Here is an 18,394-nt window from a genome sequence, read left to right as displayed (position 1 = left end):
GGTTGCAGCTTAACCCCTTATGTCACAATGCCGACCCCAAGAATTAATTCTTACTGGTAATGCAGATAGTGTTCTTACTAACAGTTAGTTTAAACATTACAGACAGTACTTGTCTCAGGGTCCTTGTCTTCATGGATCCCATGTGATCTTATGCAAAGTTCTATCTTCTCTTAATGTCAATTTCTACATGTAGAGATTATCTTGCTCCTTGGATTGTTATAAGTATTAACTGAGATGATGCAGAAAAGTTCTTAGAACTGGCCTGGTTGTTATGAGTGTTCAGTAAATCTTAGCCATTACTAATAATCTTATAAAATGCTCTGCCAATCTATGGTTATTTTTAGGTGTAGAATAGAATATAGCATCCCTGACGAGACTAAGAAATTACCTAGGTTACCACAAGATAAGATAATATTAACCAAATTGAAATTTGTTTTATGGATGGTTTACTTGTTTGTTTGTTATTGAATATAGGTAACTCCATTTCCAAATACTGGATTTATAAACGGGTTTACGTCTCCAACCTTCAAACCTGCAGCCTCTCCTCTGACTTCACTCAGACAGTATCCTCCCAGAAGCAGGCAAGTTCTGTCAGTGGTTCAAAAGTCTGTGTGCTTCATGTGCATTGTTTTTCAGCATCTGTAATAAGAGATATAGTTGGCCACTAGTAATGTTCACAAGAGGTAAAAGCTGTTCAAAGCCAATGACAACATTCTGTAAAAATGAAACAATCAAATTAGTGCTACAGTTTCCTACATAAGGGATAGATTCTCTGCAGAGAAGGCTTTTGGGCAGCTTGCCCTGTATATGCCTTATTTTTAGATTGAACTTGAACTTACAAACAGCAAAGGAGGGCCTTTGAGTGTTAGCTATTCTAAATAACAAATCTTATGAAAGAGGAAGCAGATTGTAGCACAGATATCGCACTAGCATGCTTACTATGTAATGCCTTGATTGATTCATAACTGAGCACATACATTTTATTTTCAGGAATCCTACTAAGTCTCATCTGCGCCATGTGATTCCTAGTGCAGACAGAGGCCCTGGGCTATTAGAAAGTCCTTCAATATTTAACTTCACTGCAGATCGATTAATTAATGGTGTCCGGAGCCCACAGACAAGGCAAACAGGGCAAACTAGAACACGAATACAAAACCCCTCAGCTTATGCCAAGAGAGAGATTGGAACTGGGCGCGTGGAGCCAGGTAGTCTTGAATCCTCTCCTGGTTTAGGGAGAGGAAGGTGAGTTGTCTACATAAGGTTTGCTAAATGTAAACTATATTTCTGTCATAAAATATTAATGTTTTTAAATTTTTAAATTTAGATTTGTTTTATAATATTTTCACATTCATCGCAGAAAGCCAAACTGAAGGCTATAAACATCAAGGAGTTTATGCAATTGCTGTTTGCGGTTACATTAGAGCAAAGATTTAGATTGTTTCATCTTTTTTGTAGTATGAAATTGTTCCATGAGAAGTGTAGATGAAGTGGAACTATTTGAGGTCACAGTCATTATTTGCGGAGAATTTTGGAGCTCATCAGCTCCCAGACTCCATTGTTTGTGCCCACAGTCTCACCTTGGTGGTAGTTGCTGGCCTCTGACAAAGGATGCCCTCCAAGCTCTGTCCAGTGGGCTCCTCACCTTGCTCATTTTCCAGCTGGCAGTGAGGAAAATGAGGTTTGCAGAATCTCAGCCACATTATCACAACATATTACTAAAGAGTGGGTTTGAAGCTGAGAGACAGTAATTTGTTAACCAATAAGGTATGCCACTTGGATTATCCAATCAACTTGTATATCCTGCATCAGTTTACAAATGGTAGCAATTACACGTTTATGCTTGTGCCTAACAGATGTTGATTTTATGTAAATATAGTCTCACTTTGTCCACAACAAGTAAGTTATGCTGTCCCTTAAATAATCCCTAATTGTAGCCACAAACAATAAACAGTGAAGAGTTTAGTTAGCATATACTGATAAATATACATGGCAATCCTGAGAAAGCATGCAGAGCTTCCACAGTCTTTGTTTCTGTAATTGTTCATGAAGCCACAGTTAATATTTGTAACTTTCTTCTTCTACTTTGTCTTATGTTTCCTCTGCCTTCAGATGAAGCATTGAGTGCTCAGGGCTCTTAAATGAGAAGGGCGATCTAGATCTTCCTTCTTGAAGGAATTGATGCACACTGGTCATGTCGCACCTTGTTTCCCCATTGCAGGTAGGGGTGGGTAAGAGGCACTCTGCAGGATACCCAGGGTCCAGGCATGCTTTTCTTCCCCACCCTGTACAATAGTCAACTGCAGGGCTATTTATTTATTTATTTATTTATTTATTTTTGACAGGCAGAGTTAGACAGTGAGAGTGAGACAGAGAAAGGTCTTCCTTTCCATTGGTTCACCCCCGAAATGGCCACCACGGCCGGCACACTGCACCCATCCGAAGCCAGGAGCCAGGTGCTTCCTCCTGGTCTCCCATGCGGGTGCAGGGCCCAAGCACTTGGGCCATCCTCCACTGCACTCCTGGGCCACAGCAGAGAGCTGGACTGGAAGAGGAGCAACTGGGACAGAATCTGGCGCCCCAACCGGGACTAGAACCCAGGGTGCCAGTGCCACAGGTGGAGGATTAGCCAAGTGAGCCACAGCACTGGCCAACTGCAGGGCTTTTCACCCTGGCTGGATTCAGTATGATGAAGAACTCCATATGCCAGGTGGCTGTTTCTGTTTCTGTCTCAATGGAACCACTGTTAGCTCCTCACCTTACAGAATCATTTCTCTTTGGAAATAAGATACTCAAACCAGCAGCATTCTGAGTTGAAAGGTCAGAAGTACTAACTCTGCAGTTTAACAGAGATTTCTCCTTACAGTGCCAGAACCATGCCTCTGGCTGTGGTGCTACATTGGATCTCACACTCCCCCTCCCTCCCAGAACTGTATCTGAGTCTTCACTTGGCCTGCCTGGATTCTCAATGATGGAGTCTGATAGCCAGCAGGTTTCTAGGTCGAACACATGGAGCACCATGAGGGTGAGGAAAGTCTTTAGTTAGGCCTGCCGAGAGTGATGCTGCTCAAACCCCATGATAGTCACATCTGTATCCAGGACACAGGTCTATTCTAGCAAAGTGAAACTTCTGCACTCCCCAGGGACTAGAACCACTGTGGTCAGGTATCCATGGTGAAGGGTTGCCCCTGGGTTGAGCTTCTGCACGATTTCTTCCTTTCCTCTGGACAGTACTCACAACACACATGCTCATACTGTCCATCCCACACTCATTCTCCCAGATCTGCTTGTTGTCAAGCTTTGAGTTCCAACTCCTATAAATCTCTCGTCCAGCCAGATACAAGCTCCTTGCTCATGAGCTGGTACCAATCTATTCTTTCTACATTCCCAAGTCCAGACACGGTGCACCCAGAGTTCTGCCCACTGGGAAAGTTTCCTGGCCTTCTGGGGAGTGAGCCTGAGGCCATTCTATACAGTGTGCATGAGTGTCTGTAATGCCGGCCCATCACTGTTTCTCAACACAGACCCCACGAATGCCCTAAGTATGGATTAAGGTGAAGGAGAACTGGTCACTGAATGGCCAAGCACTAGCCTTGTAAGACAGTCAATGGTTAGCATTTGTGCCCAGCTTTTTATAGGTTAGTGCCCCTTCTGTGATAGCCAGCCCAGGTCTCTTTGTCATTTGATGTGCCATAGTCAAGCATTTAGTCTCACCCAGGGTCTAGTAGTCCACAGCCAGGAGCTATTTCCAAAATGCTTTGGTACATAAGGAGAGAACAGATTTTCTGCAGGAGGTGGCCTGACTTTGTTCCAAAATCCCAACAGCTTGTGTCTTGCCTCTGCTTGAGGGGCTACCAGAAGGGTTCAGAGAGCATCCCATGTTTGACTGAGAAGTTGAGGGGATCTAAGCTCATTCTACTTGTTAGCTTTGTCATCTTAGGCAAGACTACTTTTTGGTTTTCTGTAAAGGCAGTGGTGAATATTATCTCTAATCTTCTTTCTAGCTTATATATTATGAGGGTATTCCCAAAAATTCATGGAAAATGGACTTAAATGTATTTTGAAAAAAAGTTTAGTTCTGTCATTTTCTTTGTAATGCACATTGTGATGAATTTCTTGAAACTCCTTATATGCATTGATTTCAGTTTTCTCTCGCTCTTTTTTTTTGGGGGGGGGGGGTAGCAGAATAAACCAATCTTGTTTATTTGAAAGGCAGAGAGGCAGGGAGAGAGAGGGAGAGAGACAGGTATCTTCCATGCTCTGGTTCACTCCCCAAACGGCCTCAAAAGCCAGGAGTCTGGAGCTCTATCCAGGTCTCCCACACATCAGTAGCAGGGGTCCAATTACTTGGGCTGCTTTCCACTACTTTCTCTGGCGTATTAACAGGAAATGGATCAGAAGCAATCAGGCAGGATGTGAGCTAGCCTCCAATATGAGATGCAGACACAGCAAGTGGCGGCTTAATCCACTGTGACATAACATCAGCCCCTAAACTTTTCTTTTAATTCCATTTCTCCATAAACTTTTTTTTTTATTTGACAGGTAGAGTTATACACAGTGAGAGAGAGAGACAGAGACAAAGGTCTTCCTTCCATTGGTTCACTCCCCTAATGGTCGCCACAGCCGGCGCTGTGCAGATCCGAAGCCGGGAGCCGGGTACTTCCTCCCCAGTCTCCCACGCGGGTACAGGGACCCAAGCACTTGGGCCATCCTCTGCTGCCTTCCCGGGGCACAGCAGAGAGCTGGACTGGAAGAAGAGCAACCAGGACTAGTACCCGCCGCCCCAACCGGGTCTAGAACCCGGGGTGCCGGCGCCACAGGCGGAGGATTAGCCAAGTGAGCCACGGCACCGGCCTAAACTTTTCTTTTTTAAAGATTTATTTATTTGTTTGAAAGGCAGAGTTACTGAGAAGCAGAGGTAGAGGCAGAGAGAAAACCTCCATCCGCTGGTTCACTCCCCAAATGCCCACAACAGCCGGAGCTGTTTATGTTTTAATTATACTTCTGTTTCTTAAAGATTTATTTATTTATTTATTTATTTGAAAGGTAGAGAGAGAGAGATCTCTTCTATCCATTGGTTCACCCCCAAATGGCTTCAATGTCCTGGGTTGGGCCAGACCGAAGCCAGGAGCCAAGAGCTTCCTCTGGGTCTCCCACATGTGTGCAGGAGCCTAAGCACTTGGGCCATCTTCCGCTGCTTTCTCAGGCACGTTAGCAGGGAGCTGGATCAGAAATAGAGCAGACGGGACTTGAAATGGAGCAGCTGGGACTCGAACCAGCGCCCTTATGGAATGCTGGCGTTGCAGGCAGTGGCTTTACCTGCTATGCCACAGCACCGGCCCCTCCATAAACTTTTTTGAAGTTCCTTTATAAAAGGCCCTTGGGAACTCTTTGTGTTCCCTTACAATAATGGATAAATATAAAATTATAAATTGAAAGTAATATGTGACTAGTCCAGGTCTATGTGTCTTAGCCATCTTAGGATCCTAAGGACCCAATGTGAAGTCACCACTTAATAAAATGTTTATTTATACAGTTATACACTGCCATGTATGATATAACCTTGCTACCTACAGGAGGTCTAATTTAGAGTGACAAGAATCTAGAGCACTGTTCAGAAAGCCAGCAAGTAGGATAAGAGAGACAGTTCTTGGAATTTAGAGATCATTATGCGATTTTTGTGGTAGAAGATAAGCCATTGAAAGCAGTAGTATATAAAAACTAAGGGGTGAAGGAGTGTGGAATGGGTTATTTGGGGTCTTTTAAGTTTTAATATCAAGCAAATTTGCATTTGATAACCTTTCACTACCATTTTTAACAAGTTTCCTATTAGTTTAGGATCAGATTTTATGTACCTTTTTATTCCAACTGAATGAATATTCATATCTTTAAATAATGTTGAGTAGCCCCTAAGTTAATTCTCGTAGTAATTTTTTTATTTAAAGATTTATTTATTTGAAAGAGTTACAGAGAGGCAGAGAGAGAGAGAGAGAGGTCTTCCATCTGCTGGTTCACTCCTCAAATGGCCGCAATAGTCTGAGCTGCACCGATCCAAAGCCAGGAACCAGGAGCTTCTTTTGGGTCTCCCACATGGGTACAGAGGCCCAAGGACATGGACCATCTTCTTCAGCTTTCCCAGGCAGTAGTAGAGAGCTGGATTGGAAGTGAAGCGAAGCTGCTGAGACTCAAACTGGCGCCCCTATTGGATACCAGCACTACAGCTTTACCTGCCATGCCACAGCACTGGCCCCAGATGTTTTTATTTTATTTACCTATAGGAACCTGAGATTTAAAACTTTTCCATAAAGTTTTTATGTTTTAACTATACTTCTCTTTCTTAAATATTTATTTATTTATTTATTTATTTGAAAGGCAGAGGTACAGAGAGAGAGAGGGAGAGGCAGAGAGAAAGAGATATCTCTTCTATCTGCTGGTTCATCCCCAAATGGCAGGAACATCCAGGGCTGGGCCAGGCCAAAGCCAGGAGTCAGGAGTTTCTTCTGAGTCTCTTATGCGGGTCCAGGGACACAAGCACTTGGGCCATCTTCCGCTGCTTTCCCAGACACGTTAACAGAAAGCTGGATTGGAAGTGGAGCAGCTAGGACATGAACCAGCATCCATATGGGATTCCAGCGTCCAAAGCAGCGGTTTTACCCACTGCACCACAACTCTGGACCAAGGTTCAGATTTGAGAATCGGGTTATCTTTGAACAATTACAGAGTAACAAAGACTAAATTTATGCATGCTTTAAATATGTGAGCACAAGCATAATGCTCAATGAACAATTGTCCAGGCAGGAAAAAAAATAAGTCTTTTTGCTTTCTGCTCCTCTAGGAAAAATTCCTTTGGCTATAGGAAGAAAAGGGAGGAGAAGTTTACGGTGAGTACATACAGCATATGTCACTTTTATGACATTTAAATGTAATTCCTATTAAACAAACATGAGATTTAATGGAGTAAATTAAGGTTAAGACATGAGAAGAAGCATTTCAAATGATTTTTTTCTCTCAGCATGATATCCATTAAGTGGTAACTGATTTTTGATAGCCTAAAGAGGAGGACATGGTGCAGTTCCTAGTTTCCTGAGTATTTTTTCCACAGTGTGTAAGCATGTGTCCTGTGGAAGAGATGCAGCCAAGAACTTATTCTTGCACATAGTGCAGTCTCTGTGCTGGTGTCCAGACCAGTTCTTCTGTTTGGGTAACCCTGTTGTAGAATTTAGAATGTAGTATTCAGTACCCCCGATTCTTGGAGTTATGTTCCAAAACCTCAGTGAATACCCGAGATAGCAGATAGTAGCAATCCTTCATTTAGTGCCTTTTCCACCTTAACTAAGCATTTATAGTGTTCACTGTTATTGTGGGAGTAGGCAGTAGGAAGGTTATGACAAGGTACAGGTTCTTTTGAGCCTCAAACAATGCCTCAGCTTCAAATGAAGCTCACACAGATAGTAAGTATAACAGCAAAAGTTTACTATAGGAAAAGAAAGTGCACTTAAAAGAGAGAGAGAGAAAGGTCTTCCATCCACTGGTTCACTCCCCAATGGGCCGCAATGGCTGGAGCTGTGCCGATCCGAAACCAGGAGTCAGGAGCTTCCTCCAGGTCTCCCATGCAGGTGCAGGGGCCCAAGGACCTAGGCCATCCTCCATTGCTATCCCGGGCCATAGCAGAGAGTTGGATTAGAAGAGGTGCAGCCGGGACCCAAACTGGCGCCAATATGGGATGCCGGCACTGCAGGCAGCAGCCCTACCCGCTACACCACAGTACCGGCCCCGAAAGTGCGCTTTTTTAAGAGTGTAGAAGCGGCCCAAGAATCGAAACTCAGTGTGAGACTGAGACTTGAGGCCCTTAGGATAATGAGGGCTGTAATTTCTTAGGAGTTGGTCTTGGCCAAGGGGCCCTTACTGTGGTTTTGAAGTCACCTGGTGTGTAGGCCATCTGGCCATTATCTTAGATATATACAGCTTCTAAGTGAAGGGGATTTTTTTTTTTTTTTTTTTTTTTTTTTTTTTTTTTTGGTCCCCTGCCTCAAGGTTACAGATAAGGGAGGAAGACAGGAGAGAAACAGACCATGAAAGAGTTTTGGAATTTGCTTTTCAGTTTCCCCAGTTAATCTTTACCTGTCTCCTGCCTCAGTGTTTGAAGTCCAACAGCAAAAAATAGCACAAGTTTCATTTTCCTTCTTCATAATTTCACCAAGAGAAGATTCATTCTTACTGTCAGTATTAGCAACTTCAGCATTGATTTTGTTTTTCTTAGAAACTCAAGAACTTTCATCTTTTCACTGAAGGCCAGTTTGTGGCTGCTCTTTGGTAGATCTGAATTGCCAGTGTCATCAGTTTGCACTTTGAGACCACTATTAAGTAAAATATGGGCTATGTGAACAAAAGCACTGTGATTCCACTACAGTTAACCTGAAAACTGGCATTGCTACTAAGTGACTAATCAGTGTGATAGCATCCAGGCTGGATACACTGGACAGAGGGGTGATTCACTCCCTGCACAGGATGTAGTGAATCAGAGCAAGAAACGTGCATGCTGCTCAGAACTGCACATAGTTTCCAGCTGGCACTGTATCTCAAATTAGCCACTTAAAATCTTGGAACTGTGATTAATGGAGGGCGGGGGAGGGAACTGAACATGCTGGAAAGCAAAACTACAGATGAGGCAACATTAGTAGTGTTGACCAGTAGAATAAGCTTCTCCTGTGTAGAAATTTGCTTGGCAGTGCTTTTCATTTGAAGCATTGAAAAAAATTATTTATTTATTTGAAAAGCAGAGCTAACAGAGTTAGATCTTCCATCTGCTAGTTTACTCCTCAAATGACTGCAATGGCCAGGTCTGAGCCAGACCAAAGCCAGGAGCCAGGAACTTCCTCCTGGTCTCCACATAGGTGGCAGGGCCCAAACACTTGAGCCATCTTCCATTGCTTCTCCCAGGCCATTAGCAGGGGGCGGGATTAGAAGTAGAGCAGCAAGGACTTGAGCCGGCACCCAGGCACCCATGTGGGTTGCTGGTGTCACAGGCAGCAGCTTGACCTGTTGTGTCACAACACCAACCCCCATTTAAAGTGTTTTAACACAAATCCGCTATGAACCAAACATTGTTGCCTTTTGCTATAACTTACAGATAGGACAATACCAAAAATAAGTAATAAATTAGTGAGTGATAGGCACATGAGACATGGTGATTTTTACTTGGGTTGATTGAACAGTTTCTCCTGTAAAAAATATTTGTGTATAGCTATAATGGATGTTGGTATGGGACTTTTCAAATCCACGAAATAGGAGAACATTGTGGCAGGATTTTAACTCTTTGGTAAGGCAGTTCATATTGGTCAATTCCCATTGGCATTCATGAATTCTTGTAACAGTTTAGAATAACAAGGCTGGCATCTGAATATCTGTTTTGAAACCTGCTGGCACTGTTAGGCCTGCCCTGAAGTGTTCCATTGACGTCTGTTTTAGGTTTTTGTTGTTGTTGATGTTATATTTTGTTTGATTCATGGGCTGAACCACTTAGAAATTGAGAAATATGGCTCAGAAGTTCTCTTTATCATAGAGACTATACCATTTATTGTGCTTATATACTCTAATAAGTTCAGAAGTTTATATACAGTAACCAAGATGTGAGCATTTGGGCCTGATCAATGCCTTAGGACCAGGAGCAGCAGTCATGCCTCACTCCCAGGCATTCAAATCTTGAAAAAATCTAAATGCTGCCTTCAAAGTCAAGCCCTATTTGGGTTCTGCAAACTCCAACACCTGGATAGTTGTTGCCTGCTTCTTTTGCTCCTACAAATAAAGATTTAGTAAATTTTTCCAAGCTATCTAAAAATGCTTATCTTTGGAAAAGTTGCATTCATCTCAGAAACATGCACATTTTAAAAAATGATTTGTTTTATTTGAAAGAATTAGAGGGAGAGACAGAGAGAAATCTTCCATCCACTGGTTCACTCCCCAAATGGCCACAATGGCCAGAGCAGGGCCAGTCTGAAGCAAGGAGCCAGGAACTTCTTCTTGGCCTTCATGGGTGCAGGCGCCCGAGGACTTAAGCCATCTTCCCCTGCTTTCCCAGGTACATTAGTAGGGAGCTAGGTCAGAAATGGAGCAGCTGAGACTTGAACTGGCACTCATACGGGATACTGGCTCTGCAGGTGGTGGCTATACCCATTACGCCATAATGCCAACTCGCATGCACATGGTTTTCAAAAATCTCTAAAAATTGTTTTGAGAACATAGTGTCTGTTTGTAGCCTAAAGCTTTGTTAGATTATTTTGAGCATTATGTTCATTATAGTAGATTATGGGGATCATACAACAGCCAGATGGTCAATAAGAAGCATAAACTTAGCTGTGAGGACACATGACTAATAAAGTTAAGTTAAAATTAGTCATTTCTACCACAGTAAAGGCAAGAAATAGGCAAGGGTACCCAAAACAGACAGTGGAATTTTTGTCAACATGGATCCATTTTCATCCTTTAACCTGCTGTCACTTGAGTGCAGGCATGTTTTCAGTAGATCCCAGTCATACGGGGAATGATCTTCCTGTTGGTGTAAATTTCTGGAAATATTGGCAGCTTGAAGCTGGGTAGGTTCATCAGATCTTTGCTTCCCGGGCATAGTAGTTTAGCATTCCAACTAAAGAAGGACTTGCATTCACATAAATGTCAGCTCATTTTCCCTTTCTCAGCCTTGTATCTTTTGACCAAGGAACTTCGTACTTACCAGTATGTTCTAGCCTGTTAAAGCAAGTTGATAGTTATTCAGAATAAATATATCATTGCCTTTCTCCTGAGATCTTGAGCTTACGAATTACAGTTGACTGATAGATACTATGCAGAGTTTACCTTCTGGAAGAATCTAGGAAGGGTCTGTTATCAAATACTGTGTTTCAGTAAGTCAGTTTTCAGATACCCAAAGACTCCTCCCATTCCTGCCTTTTGTTACTGTTTTTTTAATCGACATCTATGTAGAATTTCACACACAGCTTGTAGAGAGTTGAGAGTGTGCCATTGCTTTTCTCTTAAGATACACACACTGTGTGTATAACACAGCATGTCTGGAGATAAATAGGGATACATTCTACATTCAGGCTGTTCTGATTTCTGTCTAATGGAGTTGTTTTATAAGGTCGCCCTTGTGTTTAGCTCATTCTGTTTTCTGTGTACACGCCTTTGCCTTTCCCTGGTTTCTGTCAACTGATTCCATGCACTGGACTTCAGAGGTTCCTGACACTCATGAAGAAGGGGCACTGTGTGCAGTGTATTAACCTTTTTAACGTCCTTTCTGATCTGTCTCTTGGCCAGCTGTAGTCTTAGAATTTCAGTTTAATGGGTCTGCTCTAGGTGGTTGAAGTGTGATGAAGCATTTGCATGGTTGAATTACCTGTGCATTGTTTGTTTATAGATTTATCAGACAAATGTGGAAATCAGAAGTTGCTTTGCTTTACTCTTGCACTGTTTTCACACTTGTGTGACTTTACAGAGTGTTATTCTATTGCAGAGCAGCCAAACTCAGTCTCCAACACCACCAAAGCCTCCATCACCAAATTTTGAACTGGGTCTGTCCAACTTCCCCCCATTACCTGGAGCTGCAGGCAATTTGAAGACAGAGGACTTGTTTGAAAACAGGCTATCTAGCTTGATAATAGGATCATCAAAAGAAAGGGTAAGATAACATATTGTGAGTCTAAAACTGCTAACATTCACTGAGCACTGGTTTTTGGGCTAAGCACTTTATAGAGCTTCTTATCCACATTATTTTTTAAATATTCATAAGAGGTCTAGAGAGATTAAGTGATTTGCAGAGGTCACACAGATTTGGAGTGACAAACTGAGTGTTGAACCCCAGGCCCAGCCATCTCGTCTCGTTCCCTTGCTGACTGTGGAGTCAGAGGTAAAATCTATACATGAGGTTTGTACAGTCATCCAGAAACTTGAATTGTGTTTTTATTGTTGTTACTCAGACCTACCTTTATCCTATAAGACAACAGAGTGGATTCTTCCTCCTTTTTAACCCTGCTAACAAGTACCCAGGAAGGTCTTGTGGAGTGGTCCTGCTTACATCCCTCGGGCCAGCCGTCTTCAACCATGGCTGTAGATCAGAGTCACCCTTGTGTCATTTTCCACAGTGACCCACCAAGCATTCCCCCCATCTACTGTGCGAGCAGGAAGACAGAAAGCAGTGCCGTGGAGGTTTTGGAGATCTCCATACTTGCGTTAGTTAGACTCGTACTTCCTTTGACAGAGGTCTGACGAATGCTTCTTGATTGTGAGCTTAACGTACTCTGGTGATTTTCAGAGCCTCAATGCAGATGCAAGTACGAACACTATTCCTGTAGTGGTCCCCAGAGAGCCCTCATTGCCGGCTTCTTGTGCTGTATCAGCAACATATGAACGATCCCCCTCCCCAGTCCATTTACCCGAGTGAGTATTAATGTTCTACCAACAATTGGTGTTTACAAAGCTGAATGCCCTGTATTGTTGCGTGAAATTCCCATATCTGGTGGCATTTTTACAGGGATCCCAAGGTGGTAGAAAAGCAGAGGGAAACCCACAGTGTGGACAGACTCCCTTCTGTTGTTACTACAACTGCGTGTAAATCGGTGCAGGTGAATGGAGCCGCCACAGTAAGTACCTAGCCCCTGCCTCTCATAGCACTGGCAAAGCTTTGGGTGTGGTAGAAGCACAGTGCTCTCCTTCTGCATGAGCTGAATTTTTTAATCAACTCTCATTTGATGGATTTTTATTTGTGTCTGTGTGGTTTCTTGAGCAAAATATCCAGAATATTTGCTGGTAATATTCCATTAACTACTCTGGTTCTTTCTCATGATCGCTACCATAGCATCCTTTTATTTCAGTGTTGGTTGATAACTGTTACTTTAGTAACTGTTACTTGAAATCGTAGCCCCTGTTCTTCTATAGAATTTATGACCAATTTAGCACTTATTCTAAGTGTGTATCTCATGTGCTAAAGAATTAAGCAAAACAGGAGCAGGTGCTGTGGCACTTGGAACATCCATACCCACATTTTTGGGTGCTAGTTTGAGTCTCAGCTTCTCCGCTTCCAATATAATTCCCTGCTAATGTACCCGAGAAACAGCAAATGATGGTTTAGTACTTGAGTTCCTGCTACCCATGTGGGAGACCCAGATGGGGTTCGTGGTTCCTGGCTTCAACCTGGCCCAACCCCTACTATTGTAGCCATTTGGGACATGAACCAGCAGGTGGAAGATTCTCTCTCTCTCTGTCTCTCTGTCTCTCTTTCCCTCCCTCCCTTCTTATTCTGCTCCTTCTTCCTCCTCTCTCTCTGTCTCTTTCAGCCTTTCAAATAAATAAAAAGAACTAAGCAAAATAGGAATAGGACAGGGGGCCCCACATTAACCTCTAGCCCTGTGGGTCTGGCATGTCTAGATCCCAGTGACTTTCTTTCTGGTAGCTTCTCTCTGGTGAATCCAGCCTCTCGAGTCTAATTATGTCATCCTCAGTTTGGTCTTGGGTGAGCTTTTATGTTAGATTTGGGAATGCAGCCGTTATTGTCAGTTTGAGTAGAAAAAAAAAATCAGTAGGTTAAAATTAACACATGGGTTTAGTTGCTGAAATATCTTAATTTTTTTTCCTCTTATTTAACCTTCATGCTACCCCTTATTTGAAAACCTGTTGCACTTTTTAAAAAAGTTTTTAGCTTTGTCACAATCCTTTTTAAAGAAGTTTTAGTTCTTGTATTTATTTGAGAGTTATAGACAGGGAAAGACTGAGATCTTCCATCCACTGGTTCACTCCCCAAATGCCTGGAACTCAGTCTCTTCTCCCACATAGGTGGCAGGGACCCAACTACTTGAGCCATCACCTGCTGTTGCCAAACGTGTGCAGTATCAGGAAGATAGAATCCAAGGCAGAACAGGGACTTGAACCCAAGCCCTCCATTTTGGGTGCAGGGGCCCACCCCTCCGAAGACTGCTTTTGAAGTTTTTCTGTCAGTGGTGGGCTACTGTGTGGTGGCTTGTTGCCTGCTTGTGTTCTGAAGAAAGCAGAGCAAGAAAAAGCAGTGTTTGTGTCTTTTTCTAGAAGTTTCATTTTTTTTTCCTTGAGACTTCCATTTTCTAATTTTATCCATTTTTAAAAGGTGTTTCTCGGAGGAAAGTTGTACAGCAGAGAAGCTACACATCATTGAATTTTATGAACTTTTTCAAAGTAGAAGCACTTGGGAAGATGGCAGTTTAGTTACAGCTGAAAACTTTGTTTTTGTCTAAGTAAACTTTGTTCCCCATGTCGTCCCTGGAGAAACCATTTTTTGCATGTAATGCCATGTTTGCTTCCAGGAATTGCGAAAGCCCAGTTACGCGGAGATTTGTCAGAGAACGAGTAAAGAGCCGCCTTCTTCCCCATTGCAACCCCCAAAAGAACAAAAGCCAAACCCTGGCGGTTGTGGGAAGGAAGAAAAGAAGCTCGCTGAGCCCGTGGAGAGATACAGGGAGCCCCCTGCCCTCAAGTCCACTCCTGGAGCCCCCAAAGACCAGAGGCGGCAGCCTGGGCGCCGGCCCTCGCCCCCAGCTGTTGGGAAGCGTCTTCACAGAGAACAGAACACTCCCCCCAAGTCTCCTCAGTGAAAACCGTATGTCTGGGAGGGGTTGCAAAGAGCTGTATTAACCACAAACGAAACACTCTTCCCACTCAGTACGAGAATGAGTCGCTGGTTAGGCGCTTGCAGTGTCTGTGAGGCCCATGGAATGCCTGCAAGTTATTTTTTCTTCTGTGAGTCGGATTCTCCCCTTCTTGGAAAAAAAAATCTGTTTTTCAGGATTTAATTAATATAAACCTTATTTTAGGTTGGTGCTTAACTGGAGGTGATGCATAAGTCTGATTTTTTCAGGATAGAAAATGCATTTATCCCAACAGATTGATGTTTTTTATTAAGCCTCCATGTGGCTCTGAATGCAAGCTATATAGTGAGTTTTTCTAAATTAAGGGAACTATGCTACTTCATTTTTTTTAATAATATTGATCTGCAAGTGCGTATCTCAGATGCCCCAGCAGATGGATGAGGGCTGGCAAGGGCAGCCTTGGCCTCGATGTGGAAAGGGGTTAGCAGTGTCAGGTTGCCGACACACTGGCATGGGAGCTGTGCTTTCATCTAAACTGTTAACAAGTGATTCTAGCATTTAAAAATACATAGAAATGTACATATAGGTCTTTTTGGATCCAGTGGGCAGAAAGAACCTGCAGAGCGCACCCTAGAGAAACCTGAAAGCTTTGAGTTTTGACGTCCTGCCAGCAAGTAGCCAGCTTCTCCCCTTAATTGCAAGTGGCTATTACCTAAAATCAATTCAAAGCACATTGTGAATAGAACCTAAATGCAAATATACTTTGTTGGCCACTGACGTGTTGCCAGGATGTTGTACCATGAAGTGGTTTATGATCCCTGTGAGCTGGTTGCTCTGGCTCTTGGCCTGGTGCACCTGCTCCATGCACATTTCTGTCTATGTTCCCCCGCCCCCAGGCACTCTCTCTGAAGAGAGTCCTCATCTTAGCTCCATGTGGACGTCTTCCTGAACCTCTGCATCAGCACATGGATTTAAAGTTATGTAAAATGGTGAGAGAATGGTGTTTGTGGTTTTTTCCCCTCTTTGGCTGGTGGAAGACAAAAATTGTTGCTCTTTTTACCTCCAAGATGAGGGTCTCATTGATTCCCTTCTAGAAGTGTTGTACTTCTGAAGAACAAGGATGCACTAAAGTTAGCAAGTTTATAATAAATTTAAATATAAATTATTTTGTTTTAAAATGCCTAAAATTTTTCTTTAAGTATTCTAAACAGCAGACATTAAAATATTTCCTGCTACATGTAACCATACAGTTTATTCCACGAAATGTTATTTAACAAGACTGAGGTTTTTGTTTTTTTTTAAAAAAATTATTTCCATCCAATATTTAAAGACTTGAATTTTATTTAAACTTGAAAATGACTTTGCCTTAACTTTTGTATAAGACAGCTTAGAGTTCATGGAGACCGGCCCCTGGGTTGGCGTGAGTGGATCAGAGTTACTCAGTTACCGTGTGGATCTCTTGTTGCTAGTTTTACTGAGTAAGCATACCGTAGTACAAGAACTAGTAGTAGTTTTTGTAATATACCTTAAGGATCTTAAACAGTTGATCTTTTTTCAGATTGTTGAAAAATCCTGTAAATGCAAATAGTTGATACTGTATTAAATATGTGCACTTGGGAGTGTGCTTTGCTTGTACAGTTGTAAATAATCAGAACATATTAAAAAAAGGTACCCTACAGAGAAAATCTGATAAAAATTATTGATATATTATAAATGTTGATGTTGAGCTGGATGTAGATAAACTAAATGTTGTGGTTTGAATATTATTTTAATTTGTTGAGGTTTTTTTCCCCCCCTCTCATACTGGTGTGTTGAACTGATTTTGCCTCTTTGCTGCAAAAGGGAAATGGAAAGTCTTATTAAAAGCCGTGAGATGTTTTCATACTCTCTTGCAAAGTATGGAAATGCATACTAGTCATATCTAATGTGAAAGAGTTCCGAAGTACAATGTAGAAAGCAGAAACTGGTAGGATCTTTTAAGTCAAAGTGAAAAATGAATTACTAATTCAAATCATATATTGCTAAGTGTGATTTACCCTACCAGAGGAAAACCTGCCTGGTGTCTCTCACGGTTTCCTTCAGGGCAGTAGTCATTATTCAAAGACATAGAAATACAAACAGTGCTAATAAGTTTAAAATGCATGATAAAGGAATGGGAGAATTACTTTCTTGGTAGCTGTCAGATCGTTGGACCGAAAACTCAGAAATAATTGACCTCTTCAAACCAAACCAACAGATGCTGTAAACACTCAGAGGGCAAGCTCTGAGATCTGGGGCCCTTTGTGTCACTTCTTAGGAACAGGTGCCAGGGTGTGTTCAGCCATCCCTGTCCCCCACACATCAGTGAGTCTGTAACAGTGAGTCCTTTCCCCAACGTGTGAGCTTTGCAGCACGATGTGTGTGTGATTAGAGCCAACTGTGGTTGGTTGTTTGTGAGCTAAAAGGCTAGAGCTCCAGAGCAGCACGCAGGAGAGCAGTGGGCACGTGGAGTAGCATCGCACAGAGAAGGGCTGTTCTGGGTTCTGCTGCCAGCGGACGAGGTCAGTACACTGTAATTACCGCTTAGCCAGCGACAGTCTGTTGCATCCAGAGCTGAAACCTTGCTCAGATGTCATTTTTATAGCACTCTTTTTTAATTAAGCAAAGGTGATATGCCAAATAGCTATTTAATGTCGAACAAAAAGCCTGTCTGATATTGCTCTGGAGATGTTCCACTCAGAAAGAAAAATGGGAGTTTTCACAATAGGAAGCTGTGACGGCACATAGAGACTGTTGCTGATTTCACATACAGCTGATGCTATGTGGCTTTCATACATTTTAAAAATTTAACTCATTCCTTTCCCCGCCCCCAGCAGTACCTCAAGTTATAGAATCAGAGATACAGCAATCACAAATGACATTTTAACTTGTAAAATTGTGTGATGTTACTTACCATTTGGAAATATAGGAATAAGAACCTGGTCCCATTTCACCAGACGTGAATTTCAAGTAGAGTAGTTGTTCTCTTAGGAGTTGGTGTCATGGTGTTTCCAAACAGTCCCTCCTGTCATCGCATCACTGGTCGCCACTAGCCAGTGGCGGGAATGTCTTACGTTGCTGTATTGGTCAGGATGTCTGCAGTTTACATTTAAAAACTGGTTCGGTGTATCACAACAGGTGACTAATGGTGCATACCTGTCTTTGTATCCCCTTCAGTGAGTTATAGTTGTGGGTTTTGTGTGCTTCATAGCCTGTTACACAGAAAGCAGCAGACAATCGAAGATTTAAGGAGCAGTAACAGCTGCCAGTTCACAAGATGGGAGTGTAATATGGAAGCTTTCTTGAGGGTTTTTGTTTTTGTTCTACTTCTTTTCATTAAGACTGGAATCAAGCTTACATGTAAACTATTGGTAATTTAAGTTTCCTTTTGTGTCATTCAGTGTAAAACTGTCTAATTTGAAAAAAAAATGTAGGTTATGAAAAATAAAGATTTAGGCACTGTTCAGTTTTTCTTTTGATTTTCTTTTAAATTAAACATTACTTCAAGAATGCATCTTTTTAAAATATGATTTTTTTTCTATATCCCCATCAGTGTAAATGAGAAACATGTGTGTGTAAACTTGCTTGAGTTATAAAGGCTCCTGAGCCCCATGTGTGAGTTGACTGAAGCAACAGGATTTTAGGGTATTCAGAGTGAGCATTAAAAACCAAATATTCCTGGGAAATCATTAAATCCACAGTTTACCACAAAAATAAATACTCCTGCATCAGGATTTATTTGTTTTTGTTAAAATGGCTGTACCTCTCCTAAG

At 42.2% G+C, this 18,394-nt stretch overlaps 1 protein-coding gene across 4 annotated transcripts in view; it reads left to right on the top strand.

Annotated features, from left to right (window-relative positions):
• Positions 1-18,102, top strand: part of LARP4B (La ribonucleoprotein 4B) — a 131,359-nt gene extending 113,257 nt beyond the window's left edge. For 3 of the 4 annotated variants that reach the window (XM_062211079.1, XM_062211078.1, XM_062211077.1), the window contains exons 12-18: positions 475-581; positions 991-1,242; positions 6,833-6,878; positions 11,504-11,668; positions 12,302-12,426; positions 12,521-12,629; positions 14,322-18,102. In XM_062211079.1, coding sequence (XP_062067063.1) covers positions 475-581; positions 991-1,242; positions 6,833-6,878; positions 11,504-11,668; positions 12,302-12,426; positions 12,521-12,629; positions 14,322-14,609 — 1,092 coding nt within the window. In that variant the 3' untranslated portion in view covers positions 14,610-18,102. The remainder of the gene's footprint in view (positions 1-474; positions 582-990; positions 1,243-6,832; positions 6,879-11,503; positions 11,669-12,301; positions 12,427-12,520; positions 12,630-14,321) is intronic. The other variant, XM_062211080.1, reaches the window with a different exon arrangement.
• Positions 18,103-18,394: the final 292 nt, after the last annotated feature.

This window comes from Lepus europaeus, chromosome 14 (assembly GCF_033115175.1).
Source record: "Lepus europaeus isolate LE1 chromosome 14, mLepTim1.pri, whole genome shotgun sequence".
Classification (NCBI taxonomy): Eukaryota; Metazoa; Chordata; class Mammalia; order Lagomorpha; family Leporidae; genus Lepus; species Lepus europaeus.
The sequence above is the reverse complement of the archived record's forward strand: the minus strand, read 5'-3'. Positions and strand labels throughout refer to the sequence as shown.